Genomic DNA, 26,624 nt, shown 5'->3' on the forward strand with positions numbered 1-26,624 from the left:
ACATTAGAATGGAGGGTTGTTATCAGGTTGGTCATGTAATGTAACGTACAGTAACATTAGAATGGAGGGTTGTTACCAGGTTGGTCATGTAATGTAACGTACAGTAACATTAGAATGGAGGGTTGTTCTCAGGTTGGTCATGTAATGTAACGTACAGTAACATTAGAATGGAGGGTTGTTATCAGGTTGGTCATGTAATGTAACGTACAGTAACATTAGAATGAAGGGTTGTTATCAGGTTGGTCATGTAATGTAACGTACAGTAACATTAGAATGAAGGGTTGTTATCAGGTTGGTCATGTAATGTAACGTACAGTAACATTAGAATGGAGGGTTGTTCTCAGGTTGGTCATGTAATGTAACGTACAGTAACATTAGAATGGAGGGTTGTTATCAGGTTGGTCATGTAATGTAACGTACAGTAACATTAGAATGAAGGGTTGTTATCAGGTTGGTCATGTAATGTAACGTACAGTAACATTAGAATGAAGGGTTGTTATCAGGTTGGTCATGTAATGTAACGTACAGTAACATTAGAATGGAGGGTTGTTATCAGGTTGGTCATGTAATGTAACGTACAGTAACATTAGAATGGAGGGTTGTTCTCAGGTTGGTCATGTAATGTAACGTACAGTAACATTAGAATGGAGGGTTGTTATCAGGTTGGTCATGTAATGTAACGTACAGTAACATTAGAATAGAGGGTTGTTATCAGGTTGGTCATGTAATGTAACGTACAGTAACATTAGAATGGAGGGTTGTTATCAGGTTGGTCATGTAATGTAACGTACAGTAACATTAGAATGAAGGGTTGTTATCAGGTTGGTCATGTAATGTAACGTACAGTAACATTAGAATGTAGGGTTGTTATCAGGTTGGTCATGTAATGTAACGTACAGTAACATTAGAATGAAGGGTTGTTATCAGGTTGGTCATGTAATGTAACATACAGTAACATTAGAATGGAGGGTTGTTATCAGGTTGGTCATGTAATGTAACGTACAGTAACATTAGAATGGAGGGTTGTTATCAGGTTGGTCATGTAATGTAACGTACAGTAACATTAGAATGGAGGGTTGTTATCAGGTTGGTCATGTAATGTAACATACAGTAACATTAGAATGGAGGGTTGTTATCAGGTTGGTCATGTAATGTAACGTACAGTAACATTAGAATGGAGGGTTGTTATCAGGTTGGTCATGTAATGTAACGTACAGTAACATTAGAATGGAGGGTTGTTATCAGGTTGGTCATGTAATGTAACGTACAGTAACATTAGAATGGAGGGTTGTTATCAGGTTGGTCATGTAATGTAACGTACAGTAACATTAGAATGGAGGGTTGTTATCAGGTTGGTCATGTAATGTAACGTACAGTAACATTATAATGGAGGGTTGTTATCAGGTTGGTCATGTAATGTAACGTACAGTAACATTATAATGGAGGGTTGTTATCAGGTTGGTCATGTAATGTAACGTACAGTAACATTAGAATGGAGGGTTGTTACCAGGTTGGTCATGTAATGTAACGTACAGTAACATTAGAATGGAGGGTTGTTCTCAGGTTGGTCATGTAATGTAACGTACAGTAACATTATAATGGAGGGTTGTTTATCAGGTTGGTCATGTAATGTAACGTACAGTAACATTATAATGGAGGGTTGTTATCAGGTTGGTCATGTAATGTAACGTACAGTAACATTATAATGGAGGGTTGTTTATCAGGTTGGTCATGTAATGTAACGTACAGTAACATTATAATGGAGGGTTGTTTATCAGGTTGGTCATGTAATGTAACGTACAGTAACATTATAATGGAGGGTTGTTATCAGGTTGGTCATGTAATGTAACGTACAGTAACATTAGAATGGAGGGTTGTTATCAGGTTGGTCATGTAATGTAACGTACAGTAACATTAGAATGGAGGGTTGTTATCAGGTTGGTCATGTAATGTAACGTACAGTAACATTATAATGGAGGGTTGTTTATCAGGTTGGTCATGTAATGTAACGTACAGTAACATTAGAATGGAGGGTTGTTATCAGGTTGGTCATGTAATGTAACGTACAGTAACATTAGAATGGAGGGTTGTTATCAGGTTGGTCATGTAATGTAACGTACAGTAACATTAGAATGGAGGGTTGTTATCAGGTTGGTCATGTAATGTAACGTACAGTAACATTAGAATGGAGGGTTGTTATCAGGTTGGTCATGTAATGTAACGTACAGTAACATTAGAATGGAGGGTTGTTATCAGGTTGGTCATGTAATGTAACGTACAGTAACATTAGAATGGAGGGTTGTTATCAGGTTGGTCATGTAATGTAACGTACAGTAACATTAGCATGGAGGGTTGTTATCAGGTTGGTCATGTAATGTAACGTACAGTAACATTAGAATGGAGGGTTGTTATCAGGTTGGTCATGTAACGTACAGTAACATTAGAATGGAGGGTTGTTAACAGGTTGGTCATGTAATGTAACGTACAGTAACATTAGAATGGAGGGTTGTTATCAGGTTGGTCATGTAACGTACAGTAACATTAGCATGGAGGGTTGTTATCAGGTTGGTCATGTAATGTAACGTACAGTAACATTAGAATGGAGGGTTGTTATCAGGTTGGTCATGTAATGTAACGTACAGTAACATTAGAATGGAGGGTTGTTATCAGGTTGGTCATGTAATGTAACGTACAGTAACATTAGAATGGAGGGTTGTTATCAGGTTGGTCATGTAATGTAACGTACAGTAACATTAGAATGGAGGGTCTTGTTATCAGGTTGGTCATGTAATGTAACGTACAGTAACATTAGAATGGAGGGTCTTGTTATCAGGTTGGTCATGTAATGTAACGTACAGTAACATTAGAATGGAGGGTCTTGTTATCAGGTTGGTCATGTAATGTAACGTACAGTAACATTAGAATGGAGGGTTGTTATCAGGTTGGTCATGTAATGTAACGTACAGTAACATTAGAATGGAGGGTTGTTAACAGGTTGGTCATGTAATGTAACGTACAGTAACATTAGAATGGAGGGTTGTTATCAGGTTGGTCATGTAATGTAACGTACAGTAACATTAGAATGGAGGGTTGTTAACAGGTTGGTCATGTAATGTAACGTACAGTAACATTAGAATGGAGGGTTGTTATCAGGTTGGTCATGTAATGTAACGTACAGTAACATTAGAATGGAGGGTCTTGTTATCAGGTTGGTCATGTAATGTAACGTACAGTAACATTAGAATGGAGGGTTGTTAACAGGTTGGTCATGTAATGTAATGTACAGTAACATTAGAATGGAGGGTTGTTATCAGGTTGGTCATGTAATGTAACGTACAGTAACATTAGAATGGAGGGTTGTTAACAGGTTGGTCATGTAATGTAACGTACAGTAACATTAGAATGGAGGGTTGTTATCAGGTTGGTCATGTAATGTAACGTACAGTAACATTAGAATGGAGGGTTGTTATCAGGTTGGTCATGTAATGTAACGTACAGTAACATTAGAATGGAGGGTTGTTATCAGGTTGGTCATGTAATGTAACGTACAGTAACATTAGAATGGAGGGTTGTTATCAGGTTGGTCATGTAATGTAACGTACAGTAACATTAGAATGGAGGGTCTTGTTATCAGGTTGGTCATGTAATGTAACGTACAGTAACATTAGAATGGAGGGTTGTTAACAGGTTGGTCATGTAATGTAACGTACAGTAACATTAGAATGGAGGGTTGTTATCAGGTTGGTCATGTAATGTAACGTACAGTAACATTAGAATGGAGGGTTGTTATCAGGTTGGTCATGTAATGTAACGTACAGTAACATTAGAATGGAGGGTTGTTAACAGGTTGGTCATGTAATGTAACGTACAGTAACATTAGAATGGAGGGTTGTTATCAGGTTGGTCATGTAATGTAACGTACAGTAACATTAGAATGGAGGGTTGTTATCAGGTTGGTCATGTAATGTAACGTACAGTAACATTAGAATGGAGGGTTGTTATCAGGTTGGTCATGTAATGTAACGTACAGTAACATTAGAATGGAGGGTTGTTTATCAGGGTTGTTTATTAGAATGGAGGGTTGTTTATCAGGGTTGTTTATTAGAATGGAGGGTTGTTATCAGGTTGGTCATATAATGTACAGTAACATTAGAATGGAGGGTTGTTATCAGGTTGGTCATGTAATGTAACGTACAGTAACATTAGAATGGAGGGTTGTTACCAGGTTGGTCATGTAATGTAACGTACAGTAACATTAGAATGGAGGGTTGTTCTCAGGTTGGTCATGTAATGTAACGTACAGTAACATTAGAATGGAGGGTTGTTATCAGGTTGGTCATGTAATGTAACGTACAGTAACATTAGAATGAAGGGTTGTTATCAGGTTGGTCATGTAATGTAACGTACAGTAACATTAGAATGAAGGGTTGTTATCAGGTTGGTCATGTAATGTAACGTACAGTAACATTAGAATGGAGGGTTGTTCTCAGGTTGGTCATGTAATGTAACGTACAGTAACATTAGAATGGAGGGTTGTTATCAGGTTGGTCATGTAATGTAACGTACAGTAACATTAGAATGAAGGGTTGTTATCAGGTTGGTCATGTAATGTAACGTACAGTAACATTAGAATGAAGGGTTGTTATCAGGTTGGTCATGTAATGTAACGTACAGTAACATTAGAATGGAGGGTTGTTATCAGGTTGGTCATGTAATGTAACGTACAGTAACATTAGAATGGAGGGTTGTTCTCAGGTTGGTCATGTAATGTAACGTACAGTAACATTAGAATGGAGGGTTGTTATCAGGTTGGTCATGTAATGTAACGTACAGTAACATTAGAATAGAGGGTTGTTATCAGGTTGGTCATGTAATGTAACGTACAGTAACATTAGAATGGAGGGTTGTTATCAGGTTGGTCATGTAATGTAACGTACAGTAACATTAGAATGAAGGGTTGTTATCAGGTTGGTCATGTAATGTAACGTACAGTAACATTAGAATGTAGGGTTGTTATCAGGTTGGTCATGTAATGTAACGTACAGTAACATTAGAATGAAGGGTTGTTATCAGGTTGGTCATGTAATGTAACATACAGTAACATTAGAATGGAGGGTTGTTATCAGGTTGGTCATGTAATGTAACGTACAGTAACATTAGAATGGAGGGTTGTTATCAGGTTGGTCATGTAATGTAACGTACAGTAACATTAGAATGGAGGGTTGTTATCAGGTTGGTCATGTAATGTAACATACAGTAACATTAGAATGGAGGGTTGTTATCAGGTTGGTCATGTAATGTAACGTACAGTAACATTAGAATGGAGGGTTGTTATCAGGTTGGTCATGTAATGTAACGTACAGTAACATTAGAATGGAGGGTTGTTATCAGGTTGGTCATGTAATGTAACGTACAGTAACATTAGAATGGAGGGTTGTTATCAGGTTGGTCATGTAATGTAACGTACAGTAACATTAGAATGGAGGGTTGTTATCAGGTTGGTCATGTAATGTAACGTACAGTAACATTATAATGGAGGGTTGTTATCAGGTTGGTCATGTAATGTAACGTACAGTAACATTATAATGGAGGGTTGTTATCAGGTTGGTCATGTAATGTAACGTACAGTAACATTAGAATGGAGGGTTGTTACCAGGTTGGTCATGTAATGTAACGTACAGTAACATTAGAATGGAGGGTTGTTCTCAGGTTGGTCATGTAATGTAACGTACAGTAACATTATAATGGAGGGTTGTTTATCAGGTTGGTCATGTAATGTAACGTACAGTAACATTATAATGGAGGGTTGTTATCAGGTTGGTCATGTAATGTAACGTACAGTAACATTATAATGGAGGGTTGTTTATCAGGTTGGTCATGTAATGTAACGTACAGTAACATTAGAATGGAGGGTTGTTATCAGGTTGGTCATGTAATGTAACGTACAGTAACATTATAATGGAGGGTTGTTTATCAGGGTTGTTTATTAGAATGGAGGGTTGTTATCAGGTTGGTCATGTAATGTAACGTACAGTAACATTAGAATGGAGGGTTGTTATCAGGTTGGTCATGTAATGTAACGTACAGTAACATTAGAATGGAGGGTTGTTATCAGGTTGGTCATGTAATGTAACGTACAGTAACATTAGAATGGAGGGTTGTTATCAGGTTGGTCATGTAATGTAACGTACAGTAACATTAGAATGGAGGGTTGTTATCAGGTTGGTCATGTAATGTAACGTACAGTAACATTAGAATGGAGGGTTGTTATCAGGTTGGTCATGTAATGTAACGTACAGTAACATTAGAATGGAGGGTTGTTATCAGGTTGGTCATGTAATGTAACGTACAGTAACATTAGAATGGAGGGTTGTTATCAGGTTGGTCATGTAATGTAACGTACAGTAACATTAGAATGGAGGGTTGTTATCAGGTTGGTCATGTAATGTAACGTACAGTAACATTAGCATGGAGGGTTGTTATCAGGTTGGTCATGTAATGTAACGTACAGTAACATTAGAATGGAGGGTTGTTATCAGGTTGGTCATGTAACGTACAGTAACATTAGAATGGAGGGTTGTTAACAGGTTGGTCATGTAATGTAACGTACAGTAACATTAGAATGGAGGGTTGTTATCAGGTTGGTCATGTAACGTACAGTAACATTAGCATGGAGGGTTGTTATCAGGTTGGTCATGTAATGTAACGTACAGTAACATTAGAATGGAGGGTTGTTATCAGGTTGGTCATGTAATGTAACGTACAGTAACATTAGAATGGAGGGTCTTGTTATCAGGTTGGTCATGTAATGTAACGTACAGTAACATTAGAATGGAGGGTCTTGTTATCAGGTTGGTCATGTAATGTAACGTACAGTAACATTAGAATGGAGGGTTGTTATCAGGTTGGTCATGTAATGTAACGTACAGTAACATTAGAATGGAGGGTTGTTATCAGGTTGGTCATGTAATGTAACGTACAGTAACATTAGAATGGAGGGTTGTTATCAGGTTGGTCATGTAATGTAACGTACAGTAACATTAGAATGGAGGGTCTTGTTATCAGGTTGGTCATGTAATGTAACGTACAGTAACATTAGAATGGAGGGTTGTTATCAGGTTGGTCATGTAATGTAACGTACAGTAACATTAGAATGGAGGGTCTTGTTATCAGGTTGGTCATGTAATGTAACGTACAGTAACATTAGAATGGAGGGTCTTGTTATCAGGTTGGTCATGTAATGTAACGTACAGTAACATTAGAATGGAGGGTTGTTATCAGGTTGGTCATGTAATGTAACGTACAGTAACATTAGAATGGAGGGTTGTTAACAGGTTGGTCATGTAATGTAACGTACAGTAACATTAGAATGGAGGGTTGTTAACAGGTTGGTCATGTAATGTAACGTACAGTAACATTAGAATGGAGGGTTGTTATCAGGTTGGTCATGTAATGTAACGTACAGTAACATTAGAATGGAGGGTTGTTAACAGGTTGGTCATGTAATGTAACGTACAGTAACATTAGAATGGAGGGTTGTTATCAGGTTGGTCATGTAATGTAACGTACAGTAACATTAGAATGGAGGGTCTTGTTATCAGGTTGGTCATGTAATGTAACGTACAGTAACATTAGAATGGAGGGTTGTTAACAGGTTGGTCATGTAATGTAACGTACAGTAACATTAGAATGGAGGGTCTTGTTATCAGGTTGGTCATGTAATGTAACGTACAGTAACATTAGAATGGAGGGTCTTGTTATCAGGTTGGTCATGTAATGTAACGTACAGTAACATTAGAATGGAGGGTTGTTATCAGGTTGGTCATGTAATGTAACGTACAGTAACATTAGAATGGAGGGTTGTTATCAGGTTGGTCATGTAATGTAACGTACAGTAACATTAGAATGGAGGGTTGTTATCAGGTTGGTCATGTAATGTAACGTACAGTAACATTAGAATGGAGGGTCTTGTTATCAGGTTGGTCATGTAATGTAACGTACAGTAACATTAGAATGGAGGGTTGTTATCAGGTTGGTCATGTAATGTAACGTACAGTAACATTAGAATGGAGGGTCTTGTTATCAGGTTGGTCATGTAATGTAACGTACAGTAACATTAGAATGGAGGGTCTTGTTATCAGGTTGGTCATGTAATGTAACGTACAGTAACATTAGAATGGAGGGTTGTTATCAGGTTGGTCATGTAATGTAACGTACAGTAACATTAGAATGGAGGGTTGTTAACAGGTTGGTCATGTAATGTAACGTACAGTAACATTAGAATGGAGGGTTGTTAACAGGTTGGTCATGTAATGTAACGTACAGTAACATTAGAATGGAGGGTTGTTATCAGGTTGGTCATGTAATGTAACGTACAGTAACATTAGAATGGAGGGTTGTTAACAGGTTGGTCATGTAATGTAACGTACAGTAACATTAGAATGGAGGGTTGTTATCAGGTTGGTCATGTAATGTAACGTACAGTAACATTAGAATGGAGGGTCTTGTTATCAGGTTGGTCATGTAATGTAACGTACAGTAACATTAGAATGGAGGGTTGTTAACAGGTTGGTCATGTAATGTAATGTACAGTAACATTAGAATGGAGGGTTGTTATCAGGTTGGTCATGTAATGTAACGTACAGTAACATTAGAATGGAGGGTTGTTAACAGGTTGGTCATGTAATGTAACGTACAGTAACATTAGAATGGAGGGTTGTTATCAGGTTGGTCATGTAATGTAACGTACAGTAACATTAGAATGGAGGGTTGTTATCAGGTTGGTCATGTAATGTAACGTACAGTAACATTAGAATGGAGGGTTGTTATCAGGTTGGTCATGTAATGTAACGTACAGTAACATTAGAATGGAGGGTTGTTATCAGGTTGGTCATGTAATGTAACGTACAGTAACATTAGAATGGAGGGTTGTTAACAGGTTGGTCATGTAATGTAACGTACAGTAACATTAGAATGGAGGGTTGTTTCTTTTTTTTCTAGATATTCCCAGTGCAGGAATCCTATTCCAAGACACGTTAATATGCTCTCATTTGTCCACCATGGGGTCAAGAGCTTTCAGCCGCCCTGCCCCTCACCTCTGGAACTCCCTCCCCCCTGATATAAGAAACATGGACTCAATCACCTCATTTCAAACCCACCTCAAAACCCACCTGTTTAGGCAGGCCTATGATTGATCTGTGTTTTCTGCTGCAAGCTATACTTTATCGTCTGCTTTTGCTTTTAACTGTGTTTTGTGTCAACTGTTTTTTAACTTGTTGTACGGCGACCTTGAGTGCCCTGAAAGGCACCTTATAAATAAAATGTATTATTATTATTATTTCAACTGGTCAAGAAGAGGACAGGACGACGCACTGACCCTCTTGACGTTCCTGCGCTCGGCGGCGGAGCGGGCCAGCGTAAGGCGGATCATATACATGAGCAGCCCGGGGATCCTCAGCAGGTCCATGGCGTTACCGATGAAGGCTGAAGCGATGACGTAGTTCACAAAGAACGCTCCGTTGTCGGGAAGGAACACACATCTACAGCAGAGAGAGGAGAATGATGTCACTGAAGGAACACACATCTACAGCAGAGAGAGGAGAATGATGTCACTGAAGGAACACACATCTACAGCAGAGAGAGGAGAATGATGTCACTGAAGGAACACACATCTACAGCAGAGAGAGGAGAATGATGTCACTGAAGGAACACACATCTACAGCAGAGAGAGGAGAATGATGTCACTGAAGGAACACACATCTACAAAAGAAAAACACCAATTAATGATGTACCATTTGAGTACATATACCTGCCCCTGTCACATTCCTTCTTATTGTGACAGGGGCTAGTATAATAAAGATATGTTTGATAATGCGAGTAATAAAGTACAGCTGTAAAAAAATTAAAAAAAATCCAATAGTCCAACGTGTGGGCTGTCACTCGCTTTATCCAAGTCAGTATGGCCCCCTGGGAAATAATGCTAATAATACTGTATAGAGCAGGGATTGTCAACCTGTGGTACCTTCTCCGGTACGAGACAAGCCTTCTGGTGGTACGAGACATCTTCCTGAAAATGTAAAAGGGTGGGGGCGGGACGCAGTACGAGCACTGCCGACGGGGTTTCAGACAAGTCATTGGTCCAACAAATGACAACCCACCTCATCTCCTAACCTAACCATAACCGCAAGCACGGGAGCAGACGCTAGTCCGACATGCGGATGAATGTCGGACTAATGCCCTGTCTGAAAATCTGTACAGTGCTCTGGTGGTCATATGGTCAGTTGTACGGTGTTCTGTACAGTGCTCTGGTGGTGATATGGTCTGTACAGTGCTCTGGTGGTCATATGGTCTGTACAGTGCTCTGGTGGTCATATGGTCAGTTGTACGGTGTTCTGTACAGTGCTCTGGTGGTCATATGGTCTGTACAGTGCTCTGGTGGTCATATGGTCAGTTGTACGGTGTTCTGTACAGTGCTCTGGTGGTCATATGGTCGGCTGCTACTTACTCAAATCTCACTGCAGCGTCTGCCAGGAAACTCTTGTCAAAAAGCCAACGGAAGAACACATCCAGACTGTAAAGGAGGGGGAAGAAAACATTTCATTAACTAATTGCACAAAAATTACTTTCACTAAGGATCAAGTTACATTTAATTGCACCAGGCTTTTGTCAAACAACACAGTGGTCGGTCAACAAACTATAACTTAGCTTTATGCCGACGCCAAACCAAGCCGACAGATGCTCTTACTGTATGTAGACCGTTGTATTATTAACACAGCTGTGAGCAGAGACATGCAGTACCTGCTGAGTCCCAGGGAGGGCAGCAAAAGGACCATGAAGATTAAGAAAGTGTAGCATTTGTGCATGGTTGTCCTGTTCTCCCCTGACCTGGAAAACAGGAAAAATATATATATATTCCTTATTATACACTTGGGCACACAAATATTAACCACATATTCTGGGGTGAACATTCAGCAAAAATAGCAGATCTACCACATTACAAACTACAACACATAGCGTTGCGATGCCTATTTTCAGTAAAGATAATAAGACATGTACAGCAATGTAGAGCACGGGTTCCCAAAGTGGGGTCCGGGGAACCCTGGGGGTACTTGAGGGAGTTCCAGGGGGTACCCAGCTCAATTAAGAGATATATAAGGAACCAAATGGACCCTTATGGTTCTGTAACTCAGAGTTAAATTAACAGTGGTTTTACAATATAAATTGGTTTTATTTACATTACTTTTGACAGTGCAGAAACATAATTGCCTTCCTTGATGAGCATCAACGACCATCATCACCTGGGCACAGTCACAGACACACACAGCTTCCCTCTACAGTGCTCTACTACTGAAAGTGACTATCATTTCTCTCCAAAAGCACTTGAATATGATGGAATGTCGATTTTTTAATTTCAATGAATCGATTCATATCGTCGGGATTAATATCGATATATCGATATACGATATATCGTTACATGCCTACTAAAATGTGACTAAAACTAAATGAAAACTATTCAAAAGACTAAAATAAAAATGTTCTGCCAAAAACAACAGCGTTGCTGAGGGACCTACCGTGTCCAGTGGGCCTCAAAGAATGAAGAGTAGTATACGATGGTGGGGAGCAGGGCGGAGAAGGCCCACAGGAGGAGGGTAGGGAAGAACTGGGTGATGATTGGATTCTGGAGGACAGAGACATAAAGAAGTGACAAGATACATTTTAAGAATCATTCTGTGGTTATTGCCAATCCAATCCAATCCAATTTTATTTATAGAGCACATTTAAAACAACAAAGTTGACCAAAGTGCTGTACAATTAGGCAAAGCAGTAATAAAACATAATACAATACAGTAATAAAAACATATACAATAAAATCAAACACTCACAGTACACATTATTCACGGTTTAAAAGCCAGGGAATAGAAATTAGTTTTAAGATGTGTTTTAAAAACAGGTAGTGTTGGAGCCAGCCCGACTGTAGGTCGCAGTTTACTATGAAAAACCTGCATTTCCCGTCAGTGTCACGCCTCCATATATGGTTACGCCTCGTGACACGTCACACCACCATATATGTCCGTCTCCATATATGAAGATCACAACACTGACCTCATCAAACCCTGGATAGCATAGCCATACAAGGAGAAGACTGGATCATCACCTAGACCTGCATGGAGGCAGCCAGCAACTCTGAATCTGACCTCAAACCCTTAGATCTCCATATATGGAGCTGACCTGTCCTGACATTATATATGTTGATCCCTCCCCACCCGTCCTTCCTCTTCGATGTCTCCCTTTTGACTGATACCGGTCCATTCAAACTCTAGACAGGCCTGCCCCAAAGTTATTAGTAGAGTTCTCAACAGGCCCCAAAAATTAAGGACCGGCCCTACCTGGGCCCTCATCAAACCCTGTACACTCAAGACCCCCCACTGCTGGCGAAAGGGCCTTTCTGTGTGGAGTTTGCATGTTCTCCCCGTGTCCCCTAGGGTAGGTACCCTCACAAAAACATGCAGTAATCCTGGTCTCTAAACTGCCTCCCCCTGGCCAGCCGGGGCGCCTGATGGAGGGGAAAGGAACTGGTCGGAATAACGTGTTCCTTCCACGCGCTACGTCCGGCCGGGGAAATTACCCCCTGTCAGGTGAAAAGAAGCAGCTTGGACTCCTCATGCATGGAAGGAGGCATGAAGTCAGTCCGCTGCCCCCCCAGGTTGGCAGAGGAAGTGTAGCGCCCAGGATTACATTAGATAATTGGCACTGGGTGAAAAAAACTGGGTTGCAAAAATAGTAAAAAATAAATTAAAAAAAAGACCCCCCACTGCCACCCTTATATCTTCATATACTGTATGGAGCTGCTGACAGTCTGTTCTGACAATATGTTGATCCGACTGTTGTGGCTAAACTAAATTTGGCCCAATGCCTCGTTCAGTTGAGTCACGGTGGTGTTTGGACTCACCAAAAAGTATTTCTGGACGCGCTCGCCTGGCCTCCAGCCTGGTTCCTTGAAGCAGCAGCAGCACTCGTTTTCATGAACATAATAATAAACCCCAGATTCACCCGTGCGTCGTGTCTAGCGGTCCAAAACACGCCAGCTAACACAAGTGTCAATTCTATCAATGGGTAGGTGACGGTGCCCAGCCCACCACCAATGAGTCAACTGCCCTCTAGTGGCCTGGCGGTGCAACAACACCACCACCATATAAGTAATACTAATCATAAAGAAATCAAAACACCCATATTGGCTCCTACACACCGGCCCCTTAATTGTGATAAACAATTACAAAAAACAAAACAAATGTCTATGGAGCCAATACTAAAGTGAACTTTAGACTGTTGTGGTGTTGTCTGCAACCTCTGCAGCTTCTTGCAGTAGACAGATCTTGTTGATGGGTCTGTCCAACTGTCCAGTCCTCGTCTTAAGCTTCACGGATCACACCAGACCTCTCCTGTCCGGATGAGTGTCAATGATCTTTCCCCATCAGCCATGAACCTCTCGGTGCAGTGGGATCCATAATGAACCTCTAGGTGCAGTGGGATCCATAATGAACCTCTCGGTGCAGTGGGATCCATAATGAACCTCTAGGTGCAGTGGGATCCATAATGAACCTCTCGGTGCAGTGGGATCCATAATGAACCTCTCGGTGCAGTGGGATCCATAATGAACCTCTAGGTGCAGTGGGATCCATAATGAACCTCTAGGTGCAGTGGGATCCATAATGAACCTCTCGGTGCAGTGGGATCCATAATGAACCTCTAGGTGCAGTGGGATCCATAATGAACCTCTCGGTGCAGTGGGATCCATAATGAACCTGTCGGTGCAGTGGGATCCATAATGAACCTCTAGGTGCAGTGGGATCCATAATGAACCTCTAGGTGCAGTGGGATCCATAATGAACCTCTCGGTGCAGTGGGATCCATAATGAACCTCTAGGTGCAGTGGGATCCATAATGAACCTCTAGGTGCAGTGGGATCCATAATGAACCTCTAGGTGCAGTGGGATCCATAATGAACCTCTAGGTGCAGTGGGATCCATAATGAACCTCTAGGTGCAGTGGGATCCATAATGAACCTCTCGGTGCAGTGGGATCCATAATGAACCTCTAGGTGCAGTGGGATCCATAATGAACCTCTCGGTGCAGTGGGATCCATAATGAACCTCTAGGTGCAGTGGGATCCATAATGAACCTCTAGGTGCAGTGGGATCCATAATGAACCTCTAGGTGCAGTGGGATCCATAATGAACCTCTAGGTGCAGTGGGATCCATAATGAACCTCTAGGTGCAGTGGGATCCATAATGAACCTCTCGGTGCAGTGGGATCCATAATGAACCTCTAGGTGCAGTGGGATCCATAATGAACCTCTAGGTGCAGTGGGATCCATAATGAACCTCTAGGTGCAGTGGGATCCATAATGAACCTCTCGGTGCAGTGGGATCCATAATGAACCTCTAGGTGCAGTGGGATCCATAATGAACCTCTCGGTGCAGTGGGATCCATAATGAACCTCTAGGTGCAGTGGGATCCATAATGAACCTCTCGGTGCAGTGGAATCCATAATGAACCTCTCGGTGCAGTGGGATCCATAATGAACCTCTAGGTGCAGTGGGATCCATAATGAACCTCTAGGTGCAGTGGGATCCATAATGAACCTCTCGGTGCAGTGGGATCCATAATGAACCTCTAGGTGCAGTGGGATCCATAATGAACCTCTAGGTGCAGTGGGATCCATAATGAACCTCTAGGTGCAGTGGGATCCATAATGAACCTCTAGGTGCAGTGGGATCCATAATGAACCTCTCGGTGCAGTGGGATCCATAATGAACCTCTAGGTGCAGTGGGATCCATAATGAACCTCTAGGTGCAGTGGGATCCATAATGAACCTCTAGGTGCAGTGGGATCCATAATGAACCTCTAGGTGCAGTGGGATCCATAATGAACCTCTAGGTGCAGTGGGATCCATAATGAATGATAACTGGGATCCATAATGAATGATAACTGGGATCCATAATGAATGATAACTAAGTCACCAACAGCGAAGCTTCTCTTTTCTTTGTTCCACTTTTGTCTTTCTTGTAACAGTGGGAAGTATTCCTTCAACCACCTTTTCCAAAATAGGTCTGCCATATACTGAACTTGTCGCCATCTTTTTCTGGTGTACAGATCTTCCTCCTTGAAAAGTCCAGGTGGCAGCAATGGTTTCCTCTTCAAAAGTAGCAGATGATTAGGCTTGAGCGCCTCAAAGTCATTGGGATCATCTGAAATCCTCCGCTCATTCAAAATGGCATCAATTTCACACATGATGGTATGCAAGCCTTCATCATCCATAAGTTGTTGTCTGAGAACAGAGTAGAGCACTTTCTTTACAAGACGCTCCCATACTCCTCCTTGATGAGATCGTGCAGGCGTGTTGAAGCTCCATTTTAGCCCATCTGATAACAATGCTTTCTGTATTTTGTTCTGTATTTCCTCCACAGTCACCGACATCATCAGAGGCTTGCATTTCCTTTCTGCATTTTGCAAGTTTCAGCAGAGTGTCTTTCAATTTGAGACACCAAGCTACTGAGACTCTTAGTCTAGTCCAATCTGAAAAGTAACACAACAACTGTTGTGTAGCACTTTTTGAATCGTTCACAGATATGGCATTCACATGGACATTATTTTTGACATTTGGGTCACCATTAGCAATTGGGTGGGGCTCCACTGTGAGTTTTGGCCATTCCTCTTCTGCATTTATAAGAAACTCGGAGCCCTCGATCCATCTCTTACAGGTCAGAAAGCGATCTGCAGACAACCCTCTGGAAGCATCAGCGGGATTGGTCTTTGAGTTGAAGTATCTCCACTGTGAGATGCTTCCCTAATGATAGCCACTCGGTTTGCTACGAAGGTGAGAAACCTTGTAGTCTCACTTGAGATGTACTCAGTCATGCTGTCTGTCCAAAAAAATGATGGTTTCAACTGAAATGAAAGCTCTTTCTTCAGCATTTTGTCAACGCAAACTGCTACAACAGCAGCGGTGAGCTCAAGTCTGGGAATCGTAGTTTGTTTCATTGGAGCGACTCTAGACTTTCCTAACAGAAAAGAAACCTGTACTCCTGTTTTGAAAGTTAATCTAAGATAGGATACGGTGCCATAACCATATTCACTCGCATCTGAAAAATGATGCAATTGTGCACTTTCTGGCAGAGTATTTACTATTTATCCTTGATGCAGCGTGGCACTTATTTTTAACCCATTTTGGGCGGGAACCCCTTTGTGTTTTAAACATTATGTTATGCTTTAGCTATTGAAAAATAGCAGATCTACAAGCTCGTAGCGCGCCACTCGGTGGCGCGCTATGAGCTTGTAGGTCTGCTATTTTTGAAAAATCGTGAAAATATTTATTTCAGAAAACTAGAGGATTTAGAAGATTTTTTTTAATTTCGAGGTCAGGCCTAAATGGGTTAAGATCTGCCAAGTGCCAACCATTCCTGCCATTGTCTTGAAGCTGCCTGAGGCACCTCTTCATCCCGAGGCACCTCTTCATCCCCTGAGGCACCTCTTCATCCCGAGGCACCTCTTCATCCCGAGGCACCTCTTCATCCCGAGGCACCTCTTCATCCCGAGGCACCTCTTCATCCCGAGGCACCTCTTCCTCCCGAGGCACCTCTTCCTCCCGAGGCACCTCTTCATCCTGAGGCACCTCTTCATCCTGAGGCACCTCTTCATCCTGAGGCACCTCTTCATCCCGAGGCACCTCTTCCTCCTGAGGCACCTCTTCCTCCCGAGGCACCTCTTCCTCCCGAGGCACCTCTTCATCCTGAGGCACCTCTTCATCCTGAGGCACCTCTTCCTCCCGAGGCACCTCTTCATCCTGAGGCACCTCTTCATCCTGAGGCACCTCCACCTCTTCATCCCGAGGCACCTCTTCATCCCGAGGCACCTCTTCATCCCGAGGCACCTCTTCATCCCGAGGCACCTCTTCATCCCGAGGCACCTCTTCCTCCTGAGGCACCTCTTCCTCCTGAGGCACCTCTTCATCCCGAGGCACCTCTTCATCCCGAGGCACCTCTTCATCCCGAGGCACCTCTTCATCCCGAGGCACCTCTTCATCCTGAGGCACCTCTTCATCCTGAGGCACCTCTTCATCCCGAGGCACCTCTTCATCCCGAGGCACCTCTTCATCCCGAGGCACCTCTTCATCCTGAGGCACCTCTTCATCCTGAGGCACCTCTTCATCCCGAGGCACCTCTTCATCCCGAGGCACCTCTTCATCCCGAGGCACCTCTTCATCCTGAGGCACCTCTTCATCCTGAGGCACCTCTTCATCCCAGCTGATGTTATTCCTACACATTTCTTGCAGCAACCGTTTAGGTGGCAGAATGAACGGAGCTAAAAAGCCTACGGGATCATAGATGGAACTAATGACAGAAGATGGCGCGTCTGGTGCATGGACGGGATTCCACAGATGTTCTAAACTGAAATGTGTCAGTTTCCACACACCAGTACAGACCAAGAGCACGTTCCACGTTCCATGGGCAAATCATCCTTATCCAAAGAGCATGTTCCATGGGCAAATCATCCTTATCCAAATCTATATCTCTTGTGGTCTTAGATCTTTTCTCCTCTGCAATAGATGTCAACACTGTGCGATCCATTTTGAAAGATGAAATCCTCCTTTCTGAAGCATATTAGCTAGGTCTTTTGCATTGCTTCTTCCTTTGATGGTAACGATTTCAAACAATCATCCACGTAAAAGTTATGATGGACAGTGTCAGACACTATTGGAGGAAAACAGTCCTTGTTATCCTCTGCAGTTTTCCTAAGGGCATAATTAGCGCAACTGGAGGATGAGGTAGCTCCAAACAGATGCCAACAGCATTCTATATTCTGAAATCAATGTATTTTTCTGACACTCTGACCTGGTGAAACATGGCTTGTATATCTGACATTAAAGGTCTCCACACACCGGGCAGACGCTGAACAGCGATGTTGTGATTGTTGGGCATAGTGACGTCATCATCCCTGAATGGTAGATCCAAACAGTAATGGCCATATTGGCTCCTACACTGACCTCATCAAACCCTGTACACTCAAGACACGCTCCATATATGGCCAGTACAGAATTCATTCCATATGTTGATCTGACCCCCCCCACGCCCAAAGCGCCAGCGCTCGCCCAGTAACTACAGTAGAGTAAGAGAGTTAAAAAATACAGTATCTCCTCCAAACAAACAAACAGAGCCACATTACTTGCAATGCTTGCATCATTCTATTGTGGAAATGCTATTAAAAAAAAAACTATTTTTGTTTTTTACCAATTTAAAATAAATTAGTTGAGCACATGCACAAGTTGAGCACATGCACATTGTTAAAATCTCTGGCCTCTCTGCATGATGTGAGAAAATCCTCAACTCAAAAGTATTTTTACCAGTCTATTTAGTCATAGACTGGTCTCAACAACTCAATGTATTTAGTCATAGACTGGTCTCAACAACTCAATGTATTTACCAGTCTATTTAGTCATAGACTGGTCTCAACAACTCAATGTATTTGCAGTACAGACGAAGCATCGAAGCATGAACCGAATGAATCCCCCCCCCCCCCCCCTCTCCCCCATAACGTCAACACAGTGAAGGTAAAAGCGCTCCACACGTCCCAAACTCTTCTCCCTTCTGGCTCCAAAACTATGGAATGCACTTCCCATCACAATCAGAACTGCAGCCTCACTCCCAATCTTCCGCCGTAGTCTGAAAACCCACCTCTTCAGACTCCACCATGGCCCGTAGCACTTGCCCTAGCCTAGTCCCTTAGATAGCACTTTATGTAGACTTAGATAGTATTCTAAACAGACTTATAGCTTGTTACATAGACAGCACTAGAATTGCATTTGATGTAGTCATAGCACTTTATAGTATACATGTATTATATATAATATAGTATAGTATGTATAGTTTACATAGATACTCCACTGTTACGTTGCTTACGCATGATAATTACTTTTTATATATGCATGCCATGCTTTTTTTCTTATTGCTTAATGTAAGTCGCTCTGGATTAAGAGCATCTGCTAAATGCCTAAATTGTAATTGTAAAAGGCAAAGGAAGCACTTACGTTTAAGTACTCCACAGGCTTTGTGACGTTGAACTTGTCCATGGTGGAGATGATGATGGCCGGCGTGGTGAGGAAGAAGAGCAGGAGGAAGAGGACAACGTTGATGATGAAGCAGCGCAGCCACCAGGTGACCCCTCCGACCGACAGATGCTCCCTGTGAGGAAGAAGGGTCACATTAGGATGTGTGGTTAGCCCGACACCGAGCCATGGGTGACCCGCGGTTATGGACACAGCTGTCCCCACAGTGGTTATACAAAGGGGGTTCCTCTTCGAGGGAGAGCGTTGCTCTTCAAACGTGGGGCTGAAATCGAATCGTTCTGCGGTCCACGATTCTCAGGCAGATGGGGAAACACAAACATCAAAAAGCAAAGCCGTCGACCCCGGTTTGAAGACTTGTGGGGATATTCACAATATACTGTACATTAACCCATTTTGGGCGGGAACCCCTTTTGGTGTTTAAACCCATTCTGGGCGGGAACCCCTTTTAGTGGTTTACCCCCTCAGGCCGGGAACCCATTTTGGGGTTCTGTACAGTATGTACAGTATTCAAAAATGTAAAATGTTGATGCTGCTATATAAATATTTGAAGTTTTTCCGAAAACGTAGGTTAGGATTTAGAGGCGTTTTTAGAATCGGCCTAAGGCCTAAAATGGGTTAAACATTATGTTATAATTTAGCTATTGAAAAATAGCAGATCTACAAGCTCATAGCGCGCCACTCGGTGGCGCGCTATGAGCTTGTAGATCTGCTATTTTGGAAAAAAAACGTAAAAATGTGGCGCAAATCTTTGAATATAAATTCTTTCAAAGTGAATGTTTTTAACTCGGGTCTAAATGGGTTAACCTGCCATCGTTCTCTCATTGCGTTGATAAGACAAAGTACATGTATTTTTGCTGGATTGTAAAGTTTAGCAGTTTGTGGACACACATGTGTGAACATGTGATGAACACTGTGTATGTATGAGTGTGTTCTTACCAGTAGACATTCTGTGGATCGGGGGCGTAGCTGACAGTCCAGTTGTGTGCGAAGAGGCTGCCGCTGAACGGAGAGGACTTTGGCTCCCGACGACAATAACAGCCCTGACATTTGCAAGCATTGAAGTCCTTCAGGATACTTGAGAGAGGGGAAAAATCCGGGCAAAGACACACAAAACAAACAATTACAACAGGTCAAAACAAACAATTACAACAGGTCAAAACAAACAATTACAACAGGTCAAAACAAGCCAAGAAACAATTAGTTTGTCCTCCCGTTTTTTATCCCACGATTTTGTAACCCATTTTTCACCCCTGTGTCAATTATCTAATGTGATCCTGGGCTCTACACACCCTCCGCCAACATAGTCTCCATATATGCTGGCCTGCTCGGTTTGCCTAAAAAAATGGCAACTAAAAAATACGGGGAAGCAGCTTTTTGCTTCTACGGGCCGACGGCGTGGAACAAACTCCCACTGTACCTTCGACAGGCAGCCTCTGTAGACATTTTTAAAGCTCAGCTCAAGACCCACTTCTACACCCTTGCTTTTAATTGATTTATTTGTCTTTAAAAAAAAAAAAATATTCATGTCCTCACTGTATTGTTTATGCCCTGCCTTTCTTTTCTTTTTTTGTGTAAAGCACTTTGAGCTGCATTTCATGTCATGAAAGGTGCTATACAAATAAAGTTTTATTATTATTATTATTATATGGGGGACATGGGGAGAGCAACGGACTTGAACTCATGCTTCCTTCATGCCTGAGTGTCCAAGTTGCTCCTTTACACCTTCCAGGGGGGAGTTTCCCTGGTTGGACTTAGCACGTGGAAGGAACACGTTATTCCAACCAGTTCCTTTCCCCTTCATCAGGCGCCCCGGCTGGAAACAATTAGTTTGAAAAAGAACATTGCTTGATCACACAGACACAAACAAATACCCACGACTCCCTCACTAAAACACTCACATGGCAGTCATGGATTCATTTAAATACCCACGACTCCCTCACTAAAACACTCACATGGCAGTCATGGATTCATTTAAATACCCACGACTCCCTCACTAAAACACTCACATGGCAGTCATGGATTCATTTAAATACCCACGACTCCCTCACTAAAACACTCACATGGCAGTCACTCCCTCACTAAAACACTCACATGGCAGTCATGGATTCATTCTCACTAAAACACTCACATGGCAGTCATGGATTCATTCTCACTAAAACACTCACATGGCAGTCATGGATTAATTCTCACTAAAACACTCACATGGCAGTCACTCCCTCACTAAAACACTCACATGGCAGTCATGGATTCATTCTCACTAAAACACTCGCATGGCAGTCACTCCCTCACTAAAACACTCACATGGCAGTCACTCCCTCACTAAAACACTCACATGGCAGTCATGGATTCATTCTCACTAAAACACTCACATGGCAGTCACTCCGTCACTAAAACACTCACATGGCAGTCACTCCCTCACTAAAACACTCACATGGCAGTCATGGATTCATTCTCACTAAAACACTCACATGGCAGTCACTCCGTCACTAAAACACTCACATGGCAGTCACTCCCTCACTAAAACACTCACATGGCAGTCACTCCGTCACTAAAACACTCACATGGCAGTCACTCCCTCACTAAAACACTCACATGGCAGTCATGGATTCATTCTCACTAAAACACTCGCATGGCAGTCACTCCCTCACTAAAACACTCACATGGCAGTCACTCCCTCACTAAAACACTCACATGGCAGTCATGGATTCATTCTCACTAAAACACTCGCATGGCAGTCATGGATTCATTCTCACTAAAACACTCGCATGGCAGTCACTCCCTCACTAAAACACTCACATGGCAGTCACTCCCTCACTAAAACACTCACATGGCAGTCACTCCCTCACTAAAACACTCACATGGCAGTCACTCCCTCACTAAAACACTCACATGGCAGTCACTCCCTCACTAAAACACTCACATGGCAGTCACTCCCTCACTAAAACACTCACATGGCAGTCACTCCCTCACTAAAACACTCACATGGCAGTCACTCCCTCACTAAAACACTCACATGGCAGTCACTCCCTCACTAAAACACTCGCATGGCAGTCATGGATTCATTCTCACTAAAACACTCACATGGCAGTCATGGATTCATTTAAATACCCACGACTCCCTCACTAAAACACTCACATGGCAGTCACTCCCTCACTAAAACACTCGCATGGCAGTCACTCCCTCACTAAAACACTCACATGGCAGTCACTCCCTCACTAAAACACTCACATGGCAGTCACTCCCTCACTAAAACACTCGCATGGCAGTCACTCCCTCACTAAAACACTCACATGGCAGTCATGGATTCATTCTCACTAAAACACTCACATGGCAGTCATGGATTAATTCTCACTAAAACACTCACATGGCAGTCACTCCCTCACTAAAACACTCACATGGCAGTCACTCCGTCACTAAAACACTCACATGGCAGTCACTCCCTCACTAAAACACTCACATGGCAGTCACTCCCTCACTAAAACACTCACATGGAAGTCACTCCCTCACTAAAACACTCACATGGCAGTCACTCCCTCACTAAAACACTCACATGGCAGTCACTCCCTCACTAAAACACTCACATGGCAGTCACTCCCTCACTAAAACACTCACATGGCAGTCACTCCCTCACTAAAACACTCACATGGCAGTCACTCCCTCACTAAAACACTCACATGGCAGTCATGGATTCATTTTGGAAGGTGACGAAGGCCATCCCCAGGGGTTTACTGTTGACCTTATCTCGTTCTTTCCTGTACTCGTCCTTCAGCTTCGACTCCAGCTTGGTGTAGTAGCTCACAGCCTCTTCCTGTGGGAACAACAACGATAACGTCAGAGTCAGGCAGCGCTGGGGGGGGAACCACAGCACCCCAAGAACTTTAACTTCAGAGTCAGGCAGCGCTGGGGGGGGAACCATAGCACCCCAAGAACTTTAACTTCAGAGTCAGGCAGCGCTGGGGGGGGAACCACAGCACCCCAAGAACTTTAACGTCAGAGTCAGGCAGCGCTGGGGGGGGAACCACAGCACCCCAAGAACTTTAACTTCAGAGTCAGGCAGCGCTGGGGGGGGAACCACAGCACCCCAAGAACTTTAACTTCAGAGTCAGGCAGCGCTGGGGGGGGAACCACAGCACCCCAAGAACTTTAACTTCAGAGTCAGGCAGCGCTGGGGGGGGGAACCACAGCACCCCAAGAACTTTAACTTCAGAGTCAGGCAGCGCTGGGGGGGGAACCACAGCACCCCAAGAACTTTAACTTCAGAGTCAGGCAGCGCTGGGGGGGGAACCACAGCACCCCAAGAACTTTAACTTCAGAGTCAGGCAGCGCTGGGGGGGGAACCACAGCACCCCAAGAACTTTAACTTCAGAGTCAGGCAGCGCTGGGGGGGGAACCACAGCACCCCAAGAACTTTAACTTCTTCACACATTTACCACTGAATTCAATTAACCCATTTTGAACGGGAACCCCTTTTGGCGTTTTAAACATAATTTAGCTATTGAAAAATAGCAGATCTACAAGCTCATAGCGCGCCACCGAGTGGCGCGCTATGAGCTTGTAGGTCTGCTATTTTTTGAAAAATCGTGAAAATGTGCCTCAAATTTGGAATATATTTTTTTAGAACAAACGATTTGAACTCAAATCTTTGCTTCTGGGGAGGTCCCTGGAACAACATATTTTCAGATGGGGGTCTCGGAGGCCAATTACAGATCATTTTTTGGGGTCCTTGACATGAAATATTGAGTGATATATAGGCCTAGAAACATAGGCATTTCAGAAAACTGTCAGGATTTAGAAGACATTCTTTTCAGGCCTAAATGGGTGTTTAACTGGAACAGTGCCCGTTGGGGGCGATCAGATGTGTTCAATTGGCTAATGAAGGGGCGAGGTCGCTCATCATTGTGGTGGTGTGGAACGCAAGTGTCAAATGCAGTTATTATGTCTGCGTCCCTTTGATGCCCATATATGGAGTTCTTTCTCAGGCATGGCCAAATATGGAGTCTACGCAGACGTCAGAATGATGTGACTACAAGTCAGCTGGACACACATCCAAACAATTTGGTCATTGAGGGTCTGTAAGAGAGGATAACAGACTGCTATGTAGTATAATTATACAATAAATAGCAACATAACATTTTTGTCATTTTAGTTTTTCAGAAAACTCCAGGATTTAGAATGTTGTTAAAATGTTGATAACAATGCTAGTCTGTTCATCAATCTGACAGTTTTAAGTATAGTAGTCTTTGACTAGTCTGCTTGGTCTGAAGGCACCCCATGCCTCTAGTCGTAGTAGATCATAAAATGTATACAGTGGATTTTTATGAAACAAAACACTTTACAGATTGAAAGAGGATAATTCAAGGTTTCCCTACAGCTGCAATGTTAGTGATTTTGACGTTGTTTAATATAATTAGAGAGGACTTTTCTGTTTGGATGAATGGGCTGCCTATGGGAAGTATCACCTAGGTAGGCTGCGGTCTGAATATGACTAATTGGCTATCCTGGGTGGGTGCATGGATTTCCAACTTGAGTGGCGCGCTACGAGCTTGTAGGTCTGCTATTTTTGAAAAATCATGAAATATTTATTTCGGAAAACTGGAGGATTTAGAAGATTTTTTTTAAATTTCGAGGTCAGGTCAAAATGGGTTAAAAGTGGTACGTAATGGATTCAGTAGTAGAAGAAGGACATCAGGCCTACTGTACCTTCTCGCAGTAGCCTTTGACAACGCAGCAGCAGAGATGGCCACAGGGGTTGGTGTTGACCAGGGTTTCAATATGTTCCTTGGCCTTCAGGTCAGTGTAGAACTTCTTGCTGCGCTCCGATTTCTTCCTGCACGCAGCAGACAGACAGACGTACATACATTACATAACCACCTACATCCAAACCCAACCCGGGACCTGGCTAGTGGGGACAATTGAATAGTTTAGACAGTTTTTGGTTTAGACTAGTCATTGGTTAGACCAGTCATTAGTCCTACAACTACAACCTATCTCAAACCCTGACCTCCAGAAACCTAGCCTGGCTAATAAGCCAGACTAATATCACACAACACTGTCGCGGTATATTAGTCTGGGCTGGCTCCACTTGGATTTCATTTCCCGGGGGGCGGGTTCAAACATTTTCTCTTCGACGCAATTGGTCAGAGCTACTGTCAGTCAAAGGTCTCAAGCATTGAACGTCACTGTACCAAAGCCCGCCCATATTGCATACCGTGTCCCGATTGGCCCGAGCTGTTCTCGGTTGTAGGAAAGAGGCGTGCTACTGAGCCTCGCCAGACCCTAATCCGCTGGCAGGCAATTTTTTTTTTGCCAACGGTTGATTCGGTCTGGTTTATTAACCAGGCTACCAGAAACTTACCTCAGAGGTAACTAGATTAATCCAGACTAAATCTAAATATAAGATTGAGAAACTTTTAGTACTTCTAGTAAGAATACACCTTAATTGCCCAGACTCTTCTTCAACAAAGATGGCGAAAGCAAACATTCTTTCCTTAAAGTCCTTAAACCAGAAACCTAAACCTAACCACGGGGCAGCACACCTAAACCTAACCCATGTCTAATCAATGACTAGTCTAAACTAAGTATGCACCCCCCTAAACCTAACCCATGTCTAACCAATGACTAGTCTAAACTAAGTATGCACCCCTTCAATGACTAGTCTAAACTAAGTATGCACCCCTTCAAGCGATGATCAGAAGACTACAAGGTTATGTGTTATATGTTGTTACCTTTCAGAGTTGAGGTACATCAGCCGCTGCACGTTATAACAGATACGAGCCTCTAGCACGGTGCAGTTTTCATACGCCTGCCTATACAGGAGAGACGGGGGGAGAAAGAGGGAAAGATTAGATCTCGTCTCCACAATCCTAATAAATGGTAAATGGTGCATTTATATAGCACCTTTATTCAAGGCACTTTGCAGAGATTGTGCATTACATTCACCCATTCACACACACACACATTCATACACCGATGGCAGCGGAAACCATGCAAGGCACCAACTAGCACATCAGGAGCAATTAGGGGTTCAGTGTCTTGCCCAAGGACACTTCGACAGTAACTCTGGGGGGAGCCCACAGGGTTCGAACTGGCAACCTTGCGGTTACCATCCAGGCCACTCTACCGCTGAGCCACCGCCGCTTATGAAGTCAGTTTCTGTGATAAATATCCAATCTTCAATTCTACAATATAGAGTGCAATAAATGCAAGAGTCACACAATCAAGAGTCACACAATCAAGCGTCTATCTTCTATATTTGTCTTTTTTTCTCCTCCATGTTTTTCGTTGTCTGTTTATCGTTTTGTTCTGTTCTGTTTTTTTTGTTCTGTCCTCTTTTTAATGTTTGTTTGTTTTGTTTATATGTTGTTTGTTATGTATATTCACATTAGTATTTTGATATATATTGTGATAAGGATAGGCACCAATAAGCTATAAGCTTCAGCCTATGCCTTTTTGATCACCTTAAAGGAACCGTTTAACCCATGGGTTCATTTGTAATGTCT

General features: G+C 42.7%; 1 protein-coding gene across 1 annotated transcript in view; it reads right to left on the minus strand.

Annotated features, from left to right (window-relative positions):
* Window positions 1–26,624, minus strand: part of LOC306931594 (CSC1-like protein 2) — a 42,667-nt gene that overhangs the window by 10,968 nt on the left and 5,075 nt on the right. The window contains exons 6-14 of the mRNA XM_079513039.1: window positions 25,851–25,931; window positions 24,826–24,952; window positions 22,800–22,933; window positions 20,062–20,199; window positions 19,087–19,240; window positions 11,571–11,677; window positions 10,798–10,884; window positions 10,505–10,570; window positions 9,377–9,539 (exon numbers count right to left, since the gene is read on the minus strand). Of these exons, the coding sequence (XP_079369165.1) occupies window positions 9,377–9,539; window positions 10,505–10,570; window positions 10,798–10,884; window positions 11,571–11,677; window positions 19,087–19,240; window positions 20,062–20,199; window positions 22,800–22,933; window positions 24,826–24,952; window positions 25,851–25,931 (1,057 nt within the window). The remainder of the gene's footprint in view (window positions 1–9,376; window positions 9,540–10,504; window positions 10,571–10,797; window positions 10,885–11,570; window positions 11,678–19,086; window positions 19,241–20,061; window positions 20,200–22,799; window positions 22,934–24,825; window positions 24,953–25,850; window positions 25,932–26,624) is intronic.

Source organism: Electrona antarctica (genome assembly GCF_951216825.1).
Source record: "Electrona antarctica genome assembly, chromosome: 10".
In the NCBI taxonomy this organism is placed as follows: Eukaryota; Metazoa; Chordata; class Actinopteri; order Myctophiformes; family Myctophidae; genus Electrona; species Electrona antarctica.